Here is a 22502-nt window from a genome sequence, read left to right on the forward strand (position 1 = left end):
AATTGATGATTGTACAAACCAGAATTTAAATACCTAATATTACTCATTTAATACCAATAAGTTAACTAATTTTATTACAGTAAGTTGGTTTTGACCTTTTTTTAAAATGATATATGTTGTAGTATTTTAAACAACGTTTTGTTATGATGTGATATTTTTTTTATCACAATTAGCATCATATGAGAATGCCATGACTATATTTTACGTTTTTAATTTTCCAAAAAATTTTAAATAAATTTTGCTTAATATAACCTAAAAAGTTATAGTCATCATTTCCAGTTATGAAATAAAATATTAAAATATAATTCTATGATGCTGATTCTTATGTTGAATCAAACATATGATGTATAATCTATGATGCAAGTTTATTCACTTCTATTTCTGTTAGTTAAAAAATATTAATTCCATTATCTGTATACTATAATTTGTTTTAAATTTTGAATATAGTAAGTAAACAGTGGCATATTTATTGGTTGCGGGTGAGGCAGACACTTTTATAATTATATCTTAAAAATATTTAATAATAATAATGTAATTAATATTTTAACCTAACCTAACCTAATAAAAATTATAATTCCTTGATAAATCCTTAATATGTCGCTGAAAGAAACTATTGACAATCTAGTCCCTTTAACAATTATTTATGTTGAAAATTAAAACTTGACACATAATATGTTTAATATTTTGTTCATTAAATATGTATAAAAATTAACTAAATAGAAGCAGTAGTATTAGTTAATGTTATTGTTATAAATGTATGTTCATTGATTATTTTGTTGTAATGTTTAGAAAGACCTTATCTATTAATTGTATTGTATTAAGTTGAGTTTTTTTTTTAACATTTTAATTGTCTGGAATTCTTCATATTTTTTACATTTATTAAGATTCTTCTGTTTTAAAACTTAAGCGTGAATACAAATTGTAATAGAAATGTTATTTAAAAAGTATTAAACAAATTTAAGTTAAAACTTTATTCTTATTAAAATTATGTCACATTTTTGTGCATTCTAAAGACACAGGGTATAATATTATTTCACTGCCTGTCCAATTACCTTAAATTTATTTTATATTTTATAGTTGGTTAATATGACTTATCAACATTTTACATTTATGATTCCACATATTTTTAACACTAATATATTTATTAGAGGGGTTTATATTTTAATATATAAAGATACTTTTTAGAAATTTAAAACTAAAATTAATATTGTGTGATCGATTTATGGGGCCTGATAATAATTTTATCACAAATTAATGATGGATAAGTTATAATTTTAACAACATTAGAAATATCATAATATTGTATTTACATTATTAAAAAAAAAAAATGTATTCATAAGATTAATTTTTGTAACAAATTTATTTAATTTAATTTACTTTTATTATTTTTAACAAGAATAAAATATTGGTAATACTTTAATTTTGAATTTTTGCTTAAATTATGTCAGAGATTCTACAGTGGGCTTATTTTTATAAAAAAGACTAAATTTTATTTTTTAGTATTTATTTTCTATTTTTATTTTATTTGTTCTTTTAATACATCCAAATTACTAAAACGAGTTCAGTGATTTACTTTAAGTATTTTTCTATGTATTAATACTTTTAAAGTATTTCTAGTACTTGAATATATGGCTGTGCCATGACTAGGTTTTGAGGTAACTATTAAGGTAGCAAATATTATGTTACTCAAATTAAAGCACTAAGGATAGATATTGCTAAGTAGCTTAATAATGCTCATAAATTGGATAGTATCCATTTGGTAAGATATAAAATTTATTAGTTTACCATCTAGTAATTATAGCACTAAATGTTTAATTTAAGTTTTTAAGATACACATCATATTTTACTTGGATGGTACCCAACCTAGGTTAAGAATTATTTGGACCCCACACAAACTTGCCAATTTGCCATCACTCCATCAACCACTTCAAATTAAAATAGTAAAATAAGTAATTACCATTATTATTCATAAATGTATTGTCTAATTGTTCTTTGCAGTGTTTTTATTAGTGTTACATTACTATTTTTAAATAGTATGGTTTGTAAAACATGCAAATTGGTTTGTACTATTTTGTAGATACGTATTCAAAAATACAAACTCGATTCGTAAATCAAACGTACTAACATAGTATAATAAAAGTAATCTCCTATATTATAGTTTTGCAAAGCAAGACTGTTAATCGTTATATTTTCCTAAATAAATAAATAATAACATTTGATAGGCACATAAATTTTAATCAATTTTTATATTTATTTAGAAGATATTACAGCTGCATTTAAATTATTCACTATACACAATTAAAATAGTAATAAAGTATCATAAATTGCGATATATTATAAAAAAAAAAATCTGATAAATTCCTAGAAGCTTACTTATAGTATAAGTATACTGCAGCGATTGTTTATTATACATTTGTGTTTACGCACAGGAGTTATAAATACACAGCACTGCTCTTGCATTTATAATTATGAGTGATATTAACTGAAACAACGTTTTTTTTACTTCATGAGACTGTTGTTTGAACGCATCAATAGTACCTAAGTAACGGGGTCGTGTACCAGTTACCCTCACATATTATATACATCAGCGGTTGCTGGTTCCCAACTTGGGGTATGCGAGATGATCTCAAGGGTACGTGAAAAAAAATTGATTAATGGCAGAAAAATGTTGAATTTGTTTATTTAAAACGATTCATTTCGAAAATATTCAATGTATATACTATATAAATATGTTCTTAAAAATTAAAATAACTGTCTGACAAAGCATTTGAGTTCCTATTACGTAAAATAATAATTTAATAATACTTCTTTTTTTGGATGTCTTATTACAAAAATAAAATATATATTATTACATTATTGTTATTTTTATTTAAATATTTTAAAAGTAGTTATGTGAAAAAATTTAAAAATTATTATGAGAGGTACAATCTAGCAAAATATTAAACTTAAGGGTACGGAACGAAAAAAAAGGTTGGGAACCGCTGATATACATATATAATTATAATACCAATCCATAAAATAGGGGAGGTAAATAATAATAATATTTATAAATACAGTTATTATAAGTGGCATACAATATGTAATTTATTAATTAGGTAAAATAGTACAAATATTAAAATGATAAAAAAATTGATATTTACAAATTATATATTAGGTAGGTATATAAAGATCGTAAGACGTAGGTGTAACTAGTCATTTAAGTTAGGTAGGCTAGATTCCTAAAAATGTTTTATAGCCAATTTTTTTTTAATTAGATTATTATTTATTGTTTCTATTAATAGAAATTAACCAACTATTTAAATTAACTAATTGGTGTTTACTTAAATGATTATTCAAAACATTATATTTTTTTATATGTAGGCAAAAAAAAGTTAAGACTTATACATGTTTATAAGCACATACATTTATCCAAAAATTCTGGGGGGGGGGGGATAAAGCTCACCCAAGCTCCCCCCAGTTACACCTATGGGCTATGAATTAAAGATACGTACTTAGGCATTATAATTTGTAACATAAAAAAATGCAAATAATAAAAAATAGTAAAAATGATAGATAAAATGTATAAAAATAATATGAATAGATACGATAAAAGAATAAATACAATAATTATACTTACCTAGAAGCGTCTAAAATTACGCACTTTACAGGTAAAATATTTTCTTTGTACCAAGCTATTATTATTAATACAATTTTTATTATTTTTATGTGCTATGATTATTATTTACATATTTACCTATTCTATTTTACAGTTTGGTATTGGTATTATAATAATATATTATATATATGTATAAATATGATTTATATGCGAGGGCAACTAGTAGGTACATCGGTTTGAGGGAAATTAGCAGATTCGTTGTCTTTGACTGCAGCTGGTACATTTTTAAAATGCCAAAAACAGCCGTCGAGGGCAACTGGTCAACACCCGTAATCGACCGTATACAGTTGTATTCCGTTATAATTATACCAAAATATCATACTGCGAGGTAAAGTTTATTTGGTTGTCGAATCACAAAATATGCCGTGTACGTTACACAACGCAGATATATGTGTTATTATTATGGAAATAAAAATGTCAACTCGGCAGATAATAGTAATATTTAGTGATTTATTGTCCGCCGCAGAGGAAGCGGACACCGTACACGTGATATGCCTCGTGTACAGCACGCTAAACAGGTACTCGCGACGAGTACGGTCCGTAGCAGTGTAGGTACGACAATAACAGCTGCAGACCGACGATGGCGACGAAATGGACTTTGCGGACCGAGCGCGACGGTCGGCCGGCGCCGGACGACCAGAACGGGTAGTAAAAGTCTTCGGGCAGCCTGAACTCGTACGTGGGCGGTTCGGCGAACGTCCGGACGGGCGGCCGGGTCAGGTCCACGAACACCACGGTTACCCTGACCGGCACTTCGGCGACCACCGATCGATCGCCGTTGCCGCTGACGGTAACGGCCGACGAAGTGTAATTGGCCAGCACGCCCAGCACGGTGGCCTGCGGGCCGTCGAACGGGCCCACATGCGAGTACAACACCCGTATGTGCACGGCGTCCGTGACGGACGGGCACGAGTGTTGTTCGGTGACCGGCGACTGTTGTGCGGGCGGTTTGACGACGACGAACGGAATCCACCTGGACACGTCCGGGTCGCCGAGACTGGCCACCAGGGCGCCTTCGTAATTTCCGAGTACCGCCATCGTCTGTAACACGACGGATATCGCGGTGAGTAAAAAATAATGATAACATTATATTAATATGTGTATAATATGTGACGAGAAGAACATGTATTATTTGTTTTTCTCTCTCTCACACCATGCGACACGCGCGACAGAAAATATTCATTCAGCAAAAACAACTGTGGTTGCTGTACGCTAAAAAAAGATACGTATATCGGGGTGGATTGACCTATCGTCAAAACTCAAGTTTAGAGTGCATTATATGTGTTCTCACGTTGGTCATTTACGATATTTCAATTTTTGTGAGATTGTCTTGAGTACCTATACATACCCATTCAAGTCTAATCCTTTATTAATTTAAAATTTCGTTAAAATTTAATATATTTGAAAGCTATAAGCATTGAGGAGCAATTTCCCTTCCTGGCTACACCCCTGTATATATATCATATATGTATAGCCGTATAGGTATATCGTAAATAATGTATAGTGTACCTATTTATCTTTTATATTATATAGCAAAACTTATTGAACTTTCTCGAACTTAATAAAATCACACGTATTGACATATTTTATATAACCGACTAGCTTTCTGTTTATAATGATGATAATATAATAATTTATTTAAGTAGGTATACAACAGATAAAAATGATGTCATACTTCGTTTTGAATATCGTTACAAATGTCTACGAATGATACGCCACCACCGGGGGTGGTATGATCTTCAGGTCTCTTAGATAATTGCATACTTCGGTGTTTGACTTGGACGCGACACCGGATATCGACGCTCTCCAGAAAGTTGACGAGCTGTCGAGGTCCGGTAGTATGAACATCGCACACACCGTATCCGTTATGTTCCGGTAAGTTCATCGGCTTTGGGATTCGAAGTTTAACTACATCTTTGTTGGCCATGGTTACCAGCACCGGGTTCCCGGTTACGTAACCGGGCTTGCCACTCCGCTCATACGAGTCCACGGCTGACTGGACCGTAGCCCAGATGAAACGAACACCGAACTTCTGGTCAAGGTAGATGGGGCGACCGGCGTCCGGTACGTCTCGGTGATAGAAGTGTACGTCTACACGACGTACGCCTCTAGATCCATTGTGCACCACCAAGTAATTGACCGTATCGACTACCCGACGACAAACACCGCCCGAGTAAACCGGATCGTAGCGCGGACGATACAGAGAGTCTTCTCCGCTGTTACCGACTCCAACTTTGCCCACTTGACAATCGTACGATGATCCGTTCACCGAGACGCAGTGATGATAGGTCGTCGCTTGGATGTTGACCAAACCGATTTTCTGTAAATATCCAATGCCTCATATAATTATTATTGATCTTTAATTAATTGATAATTGATCGAAAAATAACACAAATATTATACAATTCCAACGGACTGCGACATAACAATTTATACGTTTTTATTACACATAGGTATCGAGATTAGGTAGTTTTTAAAGTAGCTTATGAACTGGGAAGTAATTTTCATGAAACGGTATTCATTTCCTTGAAATTAATCATAATATAATAATAAATAAACCACAAATATATAAATGTAGAATCATTACCTCGGTCTTCTGGACGTTATTGTAAATAGGTTGCACCACTTTGAACAGTCTTCTTTCGTCATAGTAGAATTTGAAGCTCAACGATGAGTGATTGTTACAAACTTCCGTTAGATTGGATACGAACGTCTTGCAGTTTGTTTCTTTTGCTTTCAAATATTCAACAGGTTGTTCGACGCTGCAGAGCGAATCGATAGCACTGTTTTTCAATCCTAATAAAAGAAAAAAAGTTTTGACGTTATAAGTGAATGTGGAGGTGGCGATTACGTTGGATATGCTAGGAACTGTACTGACCGAATGGTTTTATTTCGGAATAATTTACATCAGGTACAATGTTAAACATCCATCGCAAAGACTTGTAAGTGAGGTCGTAGTTATTGAATACGGAGGAATTCACTTGAAGTGTAGAAGTGTGAGGGTAATGATGTCTGCTGATAATCTTTTCATCGTGCCAAGTGAACACGTCCCGTTTTCGAAGAGAAGTTACGACTTGCGTTTCAGATTCGATGGTCTGTAAAACACGTTGCCGAAACGTACAGCTTTAGTACTCTATATACAATGTAAACACTTATATAGTTATATTATATACATATACCGGATATCATATATACTTTGGTGATCTCAGGAATTTATATTGGAGATGGGGGGAGGAATCGGGAATATACAAATTATTTTAATAGATACCTACTATAGTACTATACCTATTGCTACGTGCTCCCATACAATATATCTACACTATCTATATCCGTACGTGGCCGTGGAGTTAATGCAGAAAATTATAACATTAAACATTTATAACGAATCAAAAATGATTTATTAATTACCACTAAAAATATCAGTTACTTATGATATAATTAAAAAAAAAGTAATTTAGCTATACGGCAATACTAAGCTACCTGATATTTAGCATTAAAAATAAACTTGAGGGAAAGGATCTATCCCCTATATCAGTACTTCTGAAACTAAGGGCCGCGGCTATATGACTGGCGGGCCGTAAAATTGTAATTTTAGTATATAATTAAGAAAAAAATAATTAATGATTTTGATTTAGGGGTCCTTGACAGTTTTACTATAAATTTAGTGGGGCCTATGACAAAAAAGTTTGAGAAGCACTGCCCTATATCCTGTCCGTGAATACATTTGTGTCTATATGATATATATATATACTTTATATACTTACCTCTCGTTCGGGATAAAAATAATCCGATGGTACGTTTTCAATCACTACGTAAAATAATGAAGAATCGAATAAGATCGATTCGTGCTTTATTAAAGTAGATTTGGGTTCATCAGGACACAATGTGAACGCCTTTAAATCGTGACTGGTGCAATCTTTGTCACAACAACAATTTATGTCGCAGCTGGCATACTATGAAAAATAGGTATAATATAACTTTCATACTCATAATGAATTCCATAAGGAAATTAACTAAGTAGGGAAAAAATGTATTGGATAACAACAGATAGAGTTGCTAATTTAGTTTTTCAAGTGTGTGTTAATAAAAAAACGAACATGTACTTACAATTAGGTCACAGAGGCAATATTTATTGGGAACAAAATGTACAACTTCGGCGCCGTATTCGGACAAGTATTTCCGCGGCGAGACGCTAGTAAATTCTGTGGAGACAGTGGTGGTCGTGGTAGTGATGGTGGTAGGTATGGTGGTGGTGGTGGTTGTGGTACTGGTAAAATTGGTTGCATTTGTTATTAGAAAATTTGTATCAGTTGCCTTGGCATTAGCTTTTCCAACGGGAGGTTTAACAATGACACCGATGTTTGAAGTGTTTGAAGTAGCGTTTTTAGAACCGTTGGTCTTGTCACCGTTAAGTGGTACGACGGTTCTGTCATCAACCAAGATCACGTCCTTGAGTGTGGATCCTTTGGAATCGTTTCCGGGGACGTCGTAACGAACTATCTTCGATTCACCATCTACGACAGTAGTCGTTTTGAGCACATTTTTTGTCGTCGCCATCACCGCAGTCGTCACCGCCGTTGGTTGCACCGAGCATGTTTCGTTGGCGGCACAGTCTTTGATGACGGGTATGACGTACTCGGCATAACCGAAGCCGATCGTCAGCAATGCCACAGCCGTGACAAAAGCCATGCGCCAACTTCTGGTCATCGTTTACAGTTCCACTCCGTACCGTCGAAAGTTCCGGGCAATCACGTTCAACCGGAAACGCACCGTTCCTAGTGACTCGGTATGTAACCGATACCGGTCCGTGCCACAGTATACGAAATCCGGCGATTTCAGCTGGGCGCCGCCACCGAGGAAGAACCGTCGGAATTCGTCCCTAAGATTACCTGCAAAACCATGGTCTGAGTTATTATTATTAATATTATTATTTACAGTCAACATTGACCTTAATAGACGTATACAAAAATTTATTTTGTGATGTTTATCGAGATAATCATTATACAAGATTTTAAACTATTAAAGTGATGATAACTGATAATATATGTACAGTCCGTTATAATTCGGGTATAAATTAGTTTAGGAAATATACATATAATCAAAGTTCTTTTTTTTTAATTTAAAATAAAAAATATTTACATTACTAAACTGCTTACAATTTTGAATTTTTGTTTTTATACACACACACACATATAATATATAATTTATATATATTTTTGTCATATAGGGTATCCATATATTATTTCTAGGTCTTAACTTTTAACCATTGATTATAAATACTATTTTTAATTAATGCTTTTAACTCAAATATTTTATAAATTTTAATTAATATTTTAAACTTATAATATGTTTCTGACTTTCTGCGCATGTTATAATTTACAAATATATTCATATACTGACCGATCGGCCGCCAAGTGTGGCAATCTACGGTGTGCTTTCCCGGTGTAGTCGGCACGTAACAAAATCCGTATCCGTAAATTTCGCTACGTCCGTAACTGTCGTAATGGTAAATTTGCACGTGAAATTTAGGCCAGCCTAGAACGGAAAACAACGTCGATGTCTATACATAATATATAATATTGTTTTTGACTCATTACAATACAAGTATAATATATTAATGTGTATACACTATACTGTATAATAATATATTATGAATTTATGACGATTATAGTCTGTAATTTTAACAAATAGGAAATACTTAATTATACATACAATATTAATATATTATTAAAATAAGATTGAAACATGTAAAAATATAACATACCTTGTATTCCTTTGGACGCAAAGTGAATGTCAATCGGGTGACACCACCAGGTGCGATTATCGTAAGCCGGCGAATCCACTTGGGTTTGTCCTTCTTTGTGACCGGATATTATTTTCCAGTTAGTACCTGAAAAATGAGTGTGTGATGCTATAGGAAACTGCATTAATGCATTATATTGTTAGTTGACAAGATAATAACTATACTATCATAAGATACGCATTAGTTGTACAACTTATACACACTTCTCTTTTCAAACATTTTAAAAATTGTATACTTAAGCAAATATTCAAAATATTGAATTAATTATATAATCAAATATTCAAATGTATTACTTATTAGAAGTAGTTTAAATCAATAATCACTGTAACTAAAAACTGACTTGAAACTTCAGTTACATACAGACATACAGTATATTATGTACTATTATAGTATTATATAGTATATTTAATAATTTATATTATATTATTACGAGTATACATGTACACTAGGAGACACGTAATATATTATTTATTATAATATTAATAACAGGTATATAATATATTTTAGTTATCGTCACTCATCACTTCATCAGTAATGAATACATGCAATTATTATTGTGGAGAGATTAAATTTCGGTCAAATAAAAATATATAATACTCTATGCTATAATAAGTATCTAATCTAAATTCTAATTAAAAAATAATATCTTCTCTCGAGTCTCGTGCGATATTTATATGAATAAAAATACAAAAATATTGCTCGCCTAATGCTTGTTTATAGTATTATTAGTACAAATATACAATAAACAATATACATATTGTACGTGCATAATAAATGCATGCAAATGCGCGTACATTATTTAATAATAAAACAGTGTGAATATGTAATTGTAAGGACTTAACCTCACCGGCGTGAATGCTCCATTTGCAAAATAAACTCTTGGAAGGAAACCGCTCGGCACTACACAGTTGTCCGATGATGAAAAGCTCAGCCATAACGGTGCGTACCTACGCGATCTGCGATTCGATGTCAACTCCACTGGTGAGGTCATCACGATGTGAGCATGATTTTTCTTGCATAGCTGTTAATCAAAGATCGGAATTGAACAGAAATTGTGGGTATATTGAAATGTATTAAGAAAATCTTGAAATATAATCTATAATAAATATGATCATCTAAAATATAAAATTGTTATACGTCTACTGTTAAACCCACTACCATTGAAATACCGCACTTCCGTTATTCTATTACTTAAATATAAGTATACATAAACATACGAGTAAACATCGCTTGTCAAGCTGAACAATTTTGTTTTAATGTATAATATACATCGTATTGTTGTTGTTGTTGTTTATGGTTGCCAAGCGACTGATTTGACGGCAACCCCTATCTATACAATGTATGTCATCATAAGTTTATAATAAACGCGCGAACTGAAATACTGTATTAACGTAACTACAGAGATGAAATGTAATACCTAGGGGATGCAAATAATTATGTAAACGTGTAATAGAAAAAGATATTTTTACATGTATCGTAGGAAAAATGTTAAACTAGGTATATATTAATATATTATATTATTGTCATCACTTAATCTTCATTATCATTACTAATACGTAATCTGCCATCAAATTTAAACTTATTATTAGCCACCCAAAATCCAAAAGGCCAAAACAGAAAATGTATTCAGATATGATATATACATTATAAAATTATAATAATTATATAATTATTATTTCCATGTCAATAATTATCGATGATTTTCTATATGAAATGGAATAACTTTTTGTGAGTAATTAAATGTATAGAAATAAATAATAATAAATTTTTTTTATACATCAACCTTTTTTTTTAAAATACATTTTTATTAATTATTTGTTAGAATTTTTTTTATTTTGTTTTTTTTTAAATTATTATGTAACGTTTTATTTTATCAATTAATATTTAATAAAATTTACTTTGGTTATTTTGTATGAAAACTATTTTTTGTAATTATATATATATTTTTTTGGTATTCACTTATGAAATATTCATAAAGATTAAATTTCAAGTTTTTAACTTGGAGAAGCTTTATATATTTAAATGGAACAAACTTTGCCCCCCCCCCACACCACCTGTTAAACTATAGCAGCGTTTTCCAAACTGTGGTTCGCAGACATAGTTGTGCGCTGACTCTATAAGCTGGTAGTGCCCATATTTATCATCGGCATCTGGTTATCATCTGATGCTCTGATCAACAAGGGCGCAACTAGGGGGGAGCTTGGGAGTGCTTAGCACTTCCAATATCAAAATTAGCACTCCCAAATTTTCTATATTTTTTTTTTAATTTATGAGTATTGACCAGTAAAATTGATAATTTATCAAAATATTATAAATGGAAACTTCAAATGCGTTACTGCATTTAAATTTATCTTCAATACCATTTCTTGTTCTGTGAAAAGCAGTAGTAATGACTCTAAACGTTCATGACCCATTGTACTGCATAATTTGTTTTTTATATTTGTTTTTTACTTTGGTTAATTTTGAAAAAACGCGTTCACACGTACAGTTAGTTATAGATATGATTGTAAACATTTTTAAGGTTTTAAAAACACAAGTATATAGGTACTGTAGAATTTCCAGTTTTTTTCAACCAATAGATCCATTCATAGACAAATTCACTAGTAGCACCATTTAGTTGCATAATATTATGATAAATTTTCAAGTTTCAGTTCAGTAAATACATTTTTCTTCAAAACCTTGGAAAATGTCATTTTTGTAGTATTTTGAATTATATTCATATTTAACATGCATGCCATAGCATTAACCAAAATAAATTTATCCTGCTTAAATTTTAAATTTTATCATAATGAATTATTCAATTTTTTTTTTTAATTCACTTTAAAAAAATTAAATTAATTTTATTATTTAGGTAGATTGAGGTATAGGGCGCTTTGGCCCATCAAAAATCACAGGGCGTGCCTGGTTAGGTTAGGTTAACTCCTTGAGGTTCGCGAACGTAAATTAAGTTTAGTTCAGAAAATAAAGCAATAAATTTAGTATTATTATTTGTTATTGTTTTTAAATTTAATTTTTATTAAGGAGTCCGCGATCAATTTTATTATCTCTTAAGAGGTCCGGCAGAGAAAAAGTTTGGGAAACGCTGAACTATACTAATATCATATTTTTCTCACATATATTCGACTGTTTTGTTAACATCTACATATCTAATGACGACTCCTTTAATTAGTTTGCCTTTTGATTTAATTTTTTATTAATGATGTTAATTTTAAAAGATTTAAAAAAAAATGTTTCTTGTTGTTAAATGTAAATTATATATGTCACATATTTTGTCATTTTAATCATTTTATAATTCATTTTTACAAAAATTATAAAATAAAAACATATAATAAAAATAAAGTTCGACATTAAAATTAACTAATAAGTCACAACCATAGGTACTAAAAAAAATGTATCTATCGTTAATAAAAATGGTTATATTAATGTTAATGTTTATAAATGTTGGCTAATGAGTAATGAGAGCTGTTGAAAATTTGAAATCTTTATTTTTAATACCTAATTTAAGTTTTAATTTCAAGCCAAATTATATTTGGCGCTTATTGTTATCACAATGGTCCATAATAATAAACACTAAAGAGATAAAAATGAGCACATGCGCAATAAGGCCAGGTCCGCTTAAAGTTTTGATAGGGCACTATATTTAGACGGTACCTTGGTTATGACCGCAGTATATGGTTGGTAATGACTTCAAAAGTTCAAACATTTTTATTTTTTAGTATTTATAGACAGTTGTGTAATATTAAACATTGTTTATGATCTAAGGTGTATAACACGGTTAAACAACTATTATTAAACCATTCCAGTTATTGTCTACACTACAATTTCAGACATTTTAATTGTGATATAATTAGTCAATACACAAAATAAGGTAATTTCGGAGGATTTACCTTGATTTTTTATGAAACTACTGCACTGTACCCGACATTGATAAGCTGCTACTGCCTAGCCGGAAAGATAACAGGGAAATCAAAAAATTTCGTATCATTATTCATATCATTCCTATACATGAATATTGTGTAATAAAATATGATGATCATCGTGACAAAGTATTAAAGACATAAAATACCTTAGTGGCTAGCCAAGTAATCTATTCGCTGTGTTTTGTATTCGTTGGAAATTGATTGTGTTGCAGCAGCTCATCTATAATACGTAAATAATTTTTACTCGATAGAAGGCTTTCAAACGACGGCCCGTGATTAAATGATCGACAGTAGTAAATCAATGTCGGAACTGGATTGGTGGATTAAAATTTAGAACAAGTTAAATTGTCATCATTGTACGGTGTTTTCTGTTGAACAGACAAATGGAGTCACCAGGTAAGTAACCATAGTTAATGGGTGCTGGTATTTTAGCATTTGAATCATGTCAAATTTATTTATTGGTATCTGATTTTAGAAGAAATTAATGGTCACAGTGAGACCAATAATGAAACAAAAGTAGCAGAATGTGCTGTGAAGGAAGAGACTTCTGAATGTAGTATGAAGGAGATAACAACCGGAATTGCCGGGGAAGAGCAAACGACAGAATCTGTTGTAAAAGAAGAAGCCTGTGATTTGATTCTTGACTCCCCATCTGTTGAGTTCACTATAATACATAACAAAGACAAATATATAGTTTCCATGCCATTATTGTCCACAATTGCGCAACTTAAAAACAAACTGGTTGACATGATAGGTGTTCCAAGCAAGATGCAAAAAATCATGATTAAGGGTTTGGCCAAAGACGACCAAACTCTTGAGTCTTTAAATGTCAGTTCCTCCTCCAAAATAATGGTAGTTGGTGCCAAGTTACAAGATATTGTAGCTGTATCTGTAGCAAATGTTGAGGAGGTTTGTGAGATACGTTTTTAAATTATTTCAGATTTATGAAACTTGTCTTTTTTAGGAATCGAGTTCATCTAAATCGAGTTCATCAACTAAAGAACCATTATGTAAGAAAAAATTGCATCTAAAAGTGTTGGAGCGAGGTATACCTGATGATGCTTTAGTTGGGATTTTAAATATTAAGGTTTGTTATTTTCTATTCTGAAAAATAAAATTTAAATAACATATTAAAATGTAATTGATAAATTATCATGTGAAACCATATTAATGATCCTACTTTCCACTTGAAATTATGAGTATTATAAATTATATTATTTTGTATTATAGGATCCGTTACCACCACATCCTTTAAGTGGAATGCTTAATAAGCATGGAGGAAAAGTAAGACTGACATTTAAATTGGAAGTGGATCAACTTTGGATAGGCACTAAAGAACGAACTCAAAAGATAGCCATGAATACAATTAGGCATGTGGTTAGTGAACCAATTGAAGGACATGAAGAGTATCATATAGTGGTAAGTCATTGCTTATTTTGTATAGTGAGTAGATAAAAATAATTAATAAACCATATAATCTGTTTAAAATTATACTACTATCATATTAATATTTAGTAATTAAATATGAGAATATATTTTATGTAAATAAATGAAAGAATGCCTTTTTTTTTGTTCTCTAGGGTTTCCAGTTGGGAACAACAGAAGCATCTCGTTATTGGGTATATTGGGTACCAGCACAGTATGTAGACTCCATAAAAGAAGCTATATTTGGTGGTTGATTATGTTGTTATGATTCTAGTCGATTTTTTCTATACAACGCTTATTATTATATACATTCATTTAAAACAAATTATATGTATGAATGTTTAATTTAATTTTAACAGCTCAAAATTTTTCTTTCTATTATTATTCTTGAAAAACTTTCTTACCAGATTGTATTTATAAAAATCATTATTTTGTTTTCCAATATTGTAAATTATAAATACACATTTCCTGAACGAATGATGAATATTTCGATAATGTATAAAGTAAAAATCAAGTTCCTCGAAATAACAAATTGTGTATTTACTTTTACATAGTTTAAAATCAGTTAAGAGTATCATTTTCATATTTGAGCGTTAATTTTACTCAAATTAAGTATGATGTATTTTGTACAAGTAATAAAAAAATGTTCTGATAAATGTTTTTAATCATGTAAGGTATTGATGTATATTACATTTGGAGTGATACTTAAGTTGTTGAAATATACTCAAATAAGAAAGATTAACATAATATATTAATATGTTTACATTATTTGTAAGTATTTTGTAGTAATAATTAATTTTTTCATGAATTAGATATATTCAATTGTTTAATAAATAATTACAAAATGATTAAAACACAGAAACCATGGATATAACGAAAACTCAAATTTTGTGATCCTAGACCAGTGGTTCTTAACCGGTGTTCCTTGGACTTGGTATAGGTGTTCCGCCAAATTTTTAAAATCAGTAAGAAAAATATTAAAAAATGTATATAATGGCAGTTGTATTTTATGGCTGTGTTTCGCAAAAACCTTATAAAATGTTAAGTGTCCCATCATTTAAAATAGGTTAAGAACCACTGCAATAGATATACATAATATCAAATGTATGTACTCAAATTTACCCCTTGAAATATTTTTGTTTCTTCATTAGCATAGGTGGTGGCTTGGGAAATTTTTACGGGTAGTACAATTTATTTTAAGTCAATACAACACTATATTACTACAGATTAGATTTTCTAGGCTTTTCTTCGCTATAAAATTTACTTTTTTACTTAATCTGTGCGACTATCACTGATATAATATAACAACTAACTTATAATTAATTATAATATTTAAAATTCAATAATGTAACTTGATGGAATACTTCTTATAATCTTATGTATAATTTGCCTACTACTCACCTTTCATGTTTATATTTTAGATGACTTTTTAAGCGTGAAGAATGCTCACTCACTAGTTAGTACCTACTGATTATATGAATCTTACATGATAATAATATGTTATTAAGAGGACGCCTCACCCGCATGTGTTGTCTCCGTCTTACACACGTATGACATAGTAAATTTTTGTTCATCAGTTTCAATAGTGCGTTTTTAGTTTTAATATTAGAGTGAATTGACTTATTATCAAACTTTTAAGTAAGAACATTATTTGTGTTCTCCCGTTGGTTTTTTATGATATTTTAATTTTTAAGTGAATTATGAGCATAAATATATTTAATAATTTCAAACTCATAACTCATCTCAAAATTAAAATATTGTAAAAATCCAACGAGAGAACACAAATAATGTTCTTACCTAAAAGTTTGATAATAGGTCAATTCATTCTAATATTAAAACTAAAAGCACATTATTGAAGCTGGTGAAACATCCTCTTAGGTAAATTTTTAAAGTAAAGTACGAGTAGGTATAATATTTTTTAATAAATAACAGTAAATGATACTTTTTTCTATAAAAACTCATAGAAATCCTAATATTTCCCTAATTAATTATAAAATACCAAATTAATTATAAATAAATATTAAATTGATTGTATTTGTTATACATTTTTGATCTATTATAATATTTAGGTATGTTAAGATTACATGTAGATATTTGTACATTTATACGTTAGGTACATGATGTACGAGTAGGTATAGTTAATATTAAAATAAACTGCATACCTGTTTCACAACACAAAAATTGATAATATAAAATATGACTAGTGTGTTTGTTTATTAAAAATATTATTTATTTATGTTAAAAAATGATTAGATTTACGAAAGTAAATAATTTTACGAATGAAATTGACAACACTGAAATCACAAATGGTAATATAAAAATAGTGATAGGTTAATAACATAATAAAACAAAATATTGTAGTAAAACCAAAAAAAAAAAAATTAAACAATATTATTTTTAAAACTAAGTCACACGTTGAGTATTAATAGTATTACTAATTCACAAAGTGGATCTTTACAAAATAATTGGAGAGAGCATAAAATAAATATTTACAAAAGAAATATTTTATTTCTACAACTGAAAGAATATTGAAGAAACATTGAACCATAGATTTACAACATATTCAAAGTTTATGCATGGATCACTGTTATTGGTTCAAGATCAAGGAACTAAGGACATTATAATATAAATCAATTTGTGTACAAGGAAAAATATGGTAAAAAAGAATTATTATAAGTGTCAAATATTCTAGTTCATAATATTAATTTAAAGGTAGTTGCAACACCACCATTTGTGCAATTGTATTTACTGTTTAGTGTTATTCATTTGCAGTAATCAGTAATCACACAAATAATGGTTATGCAGCAATATTGAGACATTTCAACTGCAATGTGTAATTACAACAGAACAGTTTTTGAAACATATTATTGAATCAAAACTAAAATATTATTTCAATAAGATATTACATCAAAAACATAGACAGTGAGCAGCTGTTACATGGTAAACTGACATAAAAATTTGGCATTTATGATAATTTTCAATAGGTAATAAAATAAATACTCAACTGATTTCAGGAGGCACTCATGCGATTAAATTACAATAAAAAATATTTAGGCAATATTAAATACATGTACATTTGAAAATAATTAAGTTGAGCTTCAATTGTTCTTGATATAAATAAATATACATAAATATTAATAGAAAAATATGAAAATATTGAGACCTTTAATTGAAAAATATTGTTATTACAAAGAATCACAGCCTAAAAATAAAACAAAACGAATAAACATCAAATTATTGTAATTGTATAAATAAAAAAATGTTGAGTATTCTGATTATAGTAAAAAATAAATAGCACACAACTCGTATCTTTGAAAACGTGTTATACAAAAAGTGTTACAAGTTATTAAACGTCAGAAAACCAAAACATTAAGGTAAAAATATTTCTTATAAATATATTATAAAAATAATGTTTCGTTTTAGTAACTTGTTACTTTTCATTGCATAGTATAAGTAAAAAAAAAAATATATTGTATTTCTAAAATGTAATAAATAAAAATTCACAGTAGAAAAATATAAGATTGCACACAATACATTTTTTTTAATCCACACACACACACACACACACACGCACAAATCAATGACATATAGTTCGAGTGGGTGATTTCGGATCATATTAAAACAGACCAACAGACTGTTTAATTTTTGTACGCTTCCATTTCGGCAGTTGTAGGAATTCGGTTTTGTTCATGTCTAATAAGCCCTGCGAAAAAATAATATTATATAAATATACCGAGTATAATAATAAATGTATACCACAGGCAGTGAATAGTTTCTCGGAATACCCTTTCCAAAAGTGTTTAGTTAACTGTTAATATAAAATGAGAAAATTGTAAATAGATATTATTTACATTTTAAAGAATTATTGAACAATATTAATAATTATAATAAATAGTAAAATCAAAAAAAAATGTTATATGCACCTGTGTATTATATAATTTGTTTTTGCTGTTAAATACAGTCCTACAAGGATGAACTAATTAAAAAAAAATTATTAACTTTTATCGATAAGAGATATTATATTGGGGGATAACCCCCACTGACCAGCTCTAAGCATTTTAAAAATCTCCATTTATATGACTACACGAACAATATCGGGACGCTATTTAAATTACTTCAAACACTAAATCATAATAAGAACTATAATTTGAGAACATCAACGGTGTTTTCTTGTACAATTAGTATAAAAAATAACAATTAATAATGCTTTTGTTATATTTTCAGGACATTGAGATTAAATACATTTTTAACAATTAATCCAATTTACAATACACCGCTCCACTCCACATATGTTGTGTTATTTATCGAGAGAATGTTAAAGATGTATAATTGGCTTAAAATATTATAGTTTCTGAAATATAATACCATGCGATTGTAGGTCATCGATTTTTCCATAATAGTGTTTTTAGAAGACCGATCTCAATAATGGTTAGGTTAGTACGACACAATTTTTAACTCAAAATTTATGTTCAAAGTTAAATTATTCTATACAGACTTATCAAATCGATTTGATGGAAAAATTATCATCTTAAAATATATTGAAAATATTTAAAACAGCCTAGTGACGCCAATGGACTATAATAGACAACGCACGATCGCGACTGCCTTATAATTAATAACCTACAGTTAATATCGGTGTTCAGGACATGAATTATTATTATGTAAGTTAATATAATATTTTTAGAATTACAACAAAATAATTAAAACCGTTACTTTTGGTTTAAAATATATCGAATTTTGTCAACATTTGAAGTCCAAATGTCTATAAAATAAAATTGTGTATACTATGTATTTTTAATAGCTTTAATAATAACTTATGATCAAGGCCGTATCTGAGGGGGGGACAAGTGGTCCCGGACCCCCCTCCCCCAACGAAATTTTTAAAAGTATAAATATTTTAGTGGTGAACATAGTTTATTGACTAAAAATTTTAAGCATTTATATTTAAAAAAAATGTTGGACCTCCCTCCCACGAAATTTTTTTTCCTTTACAGTCTTGCTTATAAGTTTTAAGACTTAAATGACGGGGTAGGGATGATTACGATGGTAGATATACTTAGTAATTATTATTATTATTATGTAGGTTAATATATTAAGTGTACTTTGAATGAGGCAGGTGACAAGTAGAGCTCCAGTCTGGTGGGATCGACGCCGTCGGGTAAAGGTCGCTGGAGTAGCTGAGCGGCTGGATAGGATTCTTGTGTGATACGCGCCAACTCTATTTCGACAAGCTGCGTCTCGCCAGGCTTATGATTGTGCTGAAAACATAATACAAACGTTTTTATCTTCATCTAAATGCTTATAATTCAATGCAAAAATATAGTATTTTTTTGGTGACAAATATGTGGTTATATTATATAGTATTAATTTATTATATAACGTTTCGGAGTTTAATACGAGACCGTCGTAGAAAGTAAATGTACTAAATTTTAGTAGGTTTCAAAAAATGTATTACAAACATTTTTTGATAACATTATAGTATGTACATTGTGAACTATTTTTCCCATGTAGTCACTACTATCGATGCGCATATAATGAAACAGCTATACAGGGATCAAATTTTTTATGCCTGGATCAACGAATTCTGCCCCCCTCCTATCCGCACCAATTTCTCAATAGTTGAACATTTTTTGTTACCTATGGTTAGATATACCGTCCTTTTCACCTAGTTTAATAATACAATTTATAATTTAAATATTTATTCAGATATTAATATATAGCATATGTATATTATATACTATGAGTTATATAGTTATAACAATTGTTATGCAATTCATACATAAAGTAAATTAAGAAAGATACGGCAGTCAAAAATTAAAAAAAATTATGAGTAACCGTTTAGAATTGAGAAAAAATATGAAAAATAGTTGTATTGATTTTAAATATTTATTATATTATCTTCATCACTTGCATGTATTTATGTAGTTTGATTTATTTATTATAATTGGAAAATTCTTTATTTTTGATATGAATAAGTAAATATAAAATAACTAATTAATGCAATGATGGTAATGGTAATGTAGTGACAATACATTTGAAAAAACTGCCGCATAATAAAAAATATAGTATGTGTATATTTTTTGATTAAAAAAGATCTGCAAATATTAATTAAGTTTTAAATTTTTCTTGTTAAAGACATTTGCATATTTTTCTTTTGCTCTCCTTAGATTACAATATACCATATACGTATTATTATATTCTTATTACGGTAATATTTTTATTTGTCGTCCGTCAGATTCACCATGGTTGTAATTATTAACAAAATTAAAAAAAGTTATATCATAGATAATACTCATTTTACTAGGTAGTTGAATCCGAAATGGATTACGGTTTTTGATCCACGGCTTCTGGGGAAATACAGACCTCGAATCAGTCGAATCAAATAGTATTTATTTAATATACGCTTTGAACCACGACACTAAGTTTTAGAAGTATTGTTCTTTTAGGTGCATATTAGACAAGTTAGACAGGTATCTATTTAATAATAATCGTGGAACTTTAGGTGAGGATAAATTTGTACCTTCATGTTGATTTCGGCGATGTCGTCGCGGTCGTGCCATTCCGGGAAACAGTCCGTAAACCGGAGTGGCTCAAGCCCGGCCCACACCAGGAACGCTTTCGGGTCTTCGTCATCGCTGTCGCCGTATCGTCGTTTCCAGTAATCTAACGCTGTCTGCATGGCTGCCCGCCTTTCGGCTTGGAGTCGGGTTGACGATGATCCGCGATGGTTTAGTGCTGTTGCAGTTAAAGTAGCGGGCTCCGCGTCATCATCATCTTCCTCTGTGGTTGTCACCACTGCTGTCTCAGGCCACCATCCTTGCCAAAGCCACAATTCCTCACCAGTGTCCAGCATGAATGTCGCTAAACGTAAAAACAAAATAGCGAGATATAAGTCATTATTAAGTTTCCATTAGGATTATTTACATCAAAATTATTTTTTAACAATTAAAACCAATTGTATATATAATATATACAATATTTGGAAATAGCTAATAATTAGTAACTACCTATGCAGCTCCATGTACCTATTGAAAAAAAAAAAATGTAAATTGCACACATTTTCTGTGTATATTAGTCTGACTTGCTCGGGAAGAGGTAATATAAACATTAATCTTTAGAAATTTTAAATATATTTACTTAAGTTTGTTTGTATTTTTGTTTTACAATAAAATAAAGTTAGTACCTACTCTATATTTTCAGTCACTGAATTTGTTTGGTACTTAGTCTAGAGAACGCATATAAATATTATTGTATTACCTAAAAATAGTAAAATCGAGAGGCAGTTTATACATACAATACATTGAAAAAACTTAATAAGGACTATATTTGCGGAAAAACAGTAAAGCAGCGGTTCTCAAACTGTGGTACGAGAAAAACGTTTTTGGATAATAAATCAATTTAATTATTGATAAATTATTTCTTATTTTAACAAACTAACAAATAAAAAATAATTATACTGTAGTTGTAGTATTTTACTGCCTTAGTATTTAAAATAAATGTATTTAACTGTACAATTTGGAATTTGGATCGTTCTATTTTTAGTTATTAGTGGTACGTGACTGATTGATAATCTACCTAAGTGGTACGTAAAAAAAGTTTGAAAACCGCCGCAGTAGAGGATAATGCACAATTTGACACACAATTCACATTTGTACGCGTGCACATTTCTAAAAGAGTAGTGGAAAAACTAATTTACCAG

At 29.9% G+C, this 22502-nt stretch overlaps 4 protein-coding genes across 7 annotated transcripts in view; 1 reads left to right on the forward strand and 3 right to left on the reverse strand.

Annotated features, from left to right (window-relative positions):
• Positions 1 to 3720: 3720 nt before the first annotated feature.
• Positions 3721 to 8388, reverse strand: LOC113551794 (tectonic-3-like). Its single transcript, XM_026954279.1, has 6 exons — positions 7763 to 8388; positions 7420 to 7608; positions 6534 to 6750; positions 6243 to 6451; positions 5331 to 5975; positions 3721 to 4696 (listed from the first exon to the last, which is right to left on the reverse strand). The coding sequence occupies exons 1-6, from the start codon at positions 8360 to 8362 to the stop codon at positions 4166 to 4168; spliced, it is 2391 nt and encodes a 796-aa protein (XP_026810080.1). The 5' UTR covers positions 8363 to 8388; the 3' UTR covers positions 3721 to 4165.
• LOC113551796 (B9 domain-containing protein 2-like) lies at positions 8340 to 10676 on the reverse strand. The gene is made up of 4 exons (XM_026954280.1): positions 10306 to 10676; positions 9420 to 9545; positions 9056 to 9190; positions 8340 to 8544 (listed from the first exon to the last, which is right to left on the reverse strand). Exons 1-4 carry the CDS (start codon positions 10391 to 10393, stop codon positions 8366 to 8368), a joined length of 528 nt encoding a protein of 175 aa, XP_026810081.1. The 5' UTR covers positions 10394 to 10676; the 3' UTR covers positions 8340 to 8365.
• A 2764-nt stretch (positions 10677 to 13440) lies between these two features.
• Positions 13441 to 15484, forward strand: LOC113553547 (ubiquitin domain-containing protein UBFD1-like). The gene is made up of 5 exons (XM_026956921.1): positions 13441 to 13774; positions 13854 to 14287; positions 14343 to 14465; positions 14609 to 14797; positions 14959 to 15484. The coding sequence occupies exons 1-5, from the start codon at positions 13762 to 13764 to the stop codon at positions 15055 to 15057; spliced, it is 858 nt and encodes a 285-aa protein (XP_026812722.1). The 5' UTR covers positions 13441 to 13761; the 3' UTR covers positions 15058 to 15484.
• Positions 15485 to 18046: 2562 nt separating this feature from the next.
• Positions 18047 to 22502, reverse strand: part of LOC113554759 (supervillin) — a 28672-nt gene continuing 24216 nt past the window's right edge. For 3 of the 4 annotated variants that reach the window (XM_026958733.1, XM_026958732.1, XM_026958731.1), the window contains 3 exons: positions 21324 to 21664; positions 19906 to 20061; positions 18048 to 18506 (listed from right to left, as the gene is read on the reverse strand). In XM_026958733.1, the coding sequence (XP_026814534.1) occupies positions 18420 to 18506; positions 19906 to 20061; positions 21324 to 21664 (584 nt within the window). In that variant the 3' untranslated portion in view covers positions 18048 to 18419. Of the gene's footprint in view, positions 18507 to 19905; positions 20062 to 21323; positions 21665 to 22502 lie in introns of all 4 variants that reach the window. The other variant, XM_026958730.1, reaches the window with a different exon arrangement.

The sequence above is a fragment of the Rhopalosiphum maidis genome, chromosome 2 (genome assembly GCF_003676215.2).
Source record: "Rhopalosiphum maidis isolate BTI-1 chromosome 2, ASM367621v3, whole genome shotgun sequence".
In the NCBI taxonomy this organism is placed as follows: domain Eukaryota; kingdom Metazoa; phylum Arthropoda; class Insecta; order Hemiptera; family Aphididae; genus Rhopalosiphum; species Rhopalosiphum maidis.

What these genes read in the sequence shown, in the direction of transcription:
- LOC113551794 (XM_026954279.1), bottom strand. Translation starts at nt 8,362, where the DNA reads ATGACCAGAAGTTGGCGCATGGCTTTTGTCACGGCTGTGGCATTGCTG. An exon ending in ATTGCCTCTGTGACCTAATT is followed by an intron (nt 7,609 to 7,762) that starts GTAAGTACATGT and finishes TATTTTTCATAG; the next exon opens with TATGCCAGCTGCGACATAAA. An exon ending in GTAACGATATTCAAAACGAA is followed by an intron (nt 4,697 to 5,330) that starts GTATGACATCAT and finishes GTCGTGTTACAG; the next exon opens with ACGATGGCGGTACTCGGAAA.
- LOC113551796 (XM_026954280.1), bottom strand. Translation starts at nt 10,393, where the DNA reads ATGGCTGAGCTTTTCATCATCGGACAACTGTGTAGTGCCGAGCGGTTT. An exon ending in CAAATGGAGCATTCACGCCG is followed by an intron (nt 9,546 to 10,305) that starts GTGAGGTTAAGT and finishes CTCATTTTTCAG; the next exon opens with GTACTAACTGGAAAATAATA. An exon ending in TGCGTCCAAAGGAATACAAG is followed by an intron (nt 9,191 to 9,419) that starts GTATGTTATATT and finishes TTTCCGTTCTAG; the next exon opens with GCTGGCCTAAATTTCACGTG.
- LOC113553547 (XM_026956921.1), top strand. An exon ending in CTGTAGCAAATGTTGAGGAG is followed by an intron (nt 14,288 to 14,342) that starts GTTTGTGAGATA and finishes TGTCTTTTTTAG; the next exon opens with GAATCGAGTTCATCTAAATC. An exon ending in TTGGGATTTTAAATATTAAG is followed by an intron (nt 14,466 to 14,608) that starts GTTTGTTATTTT and finishes TTTGTATTATAG; the next exon opens with GATCCGTTACCACCACATCC.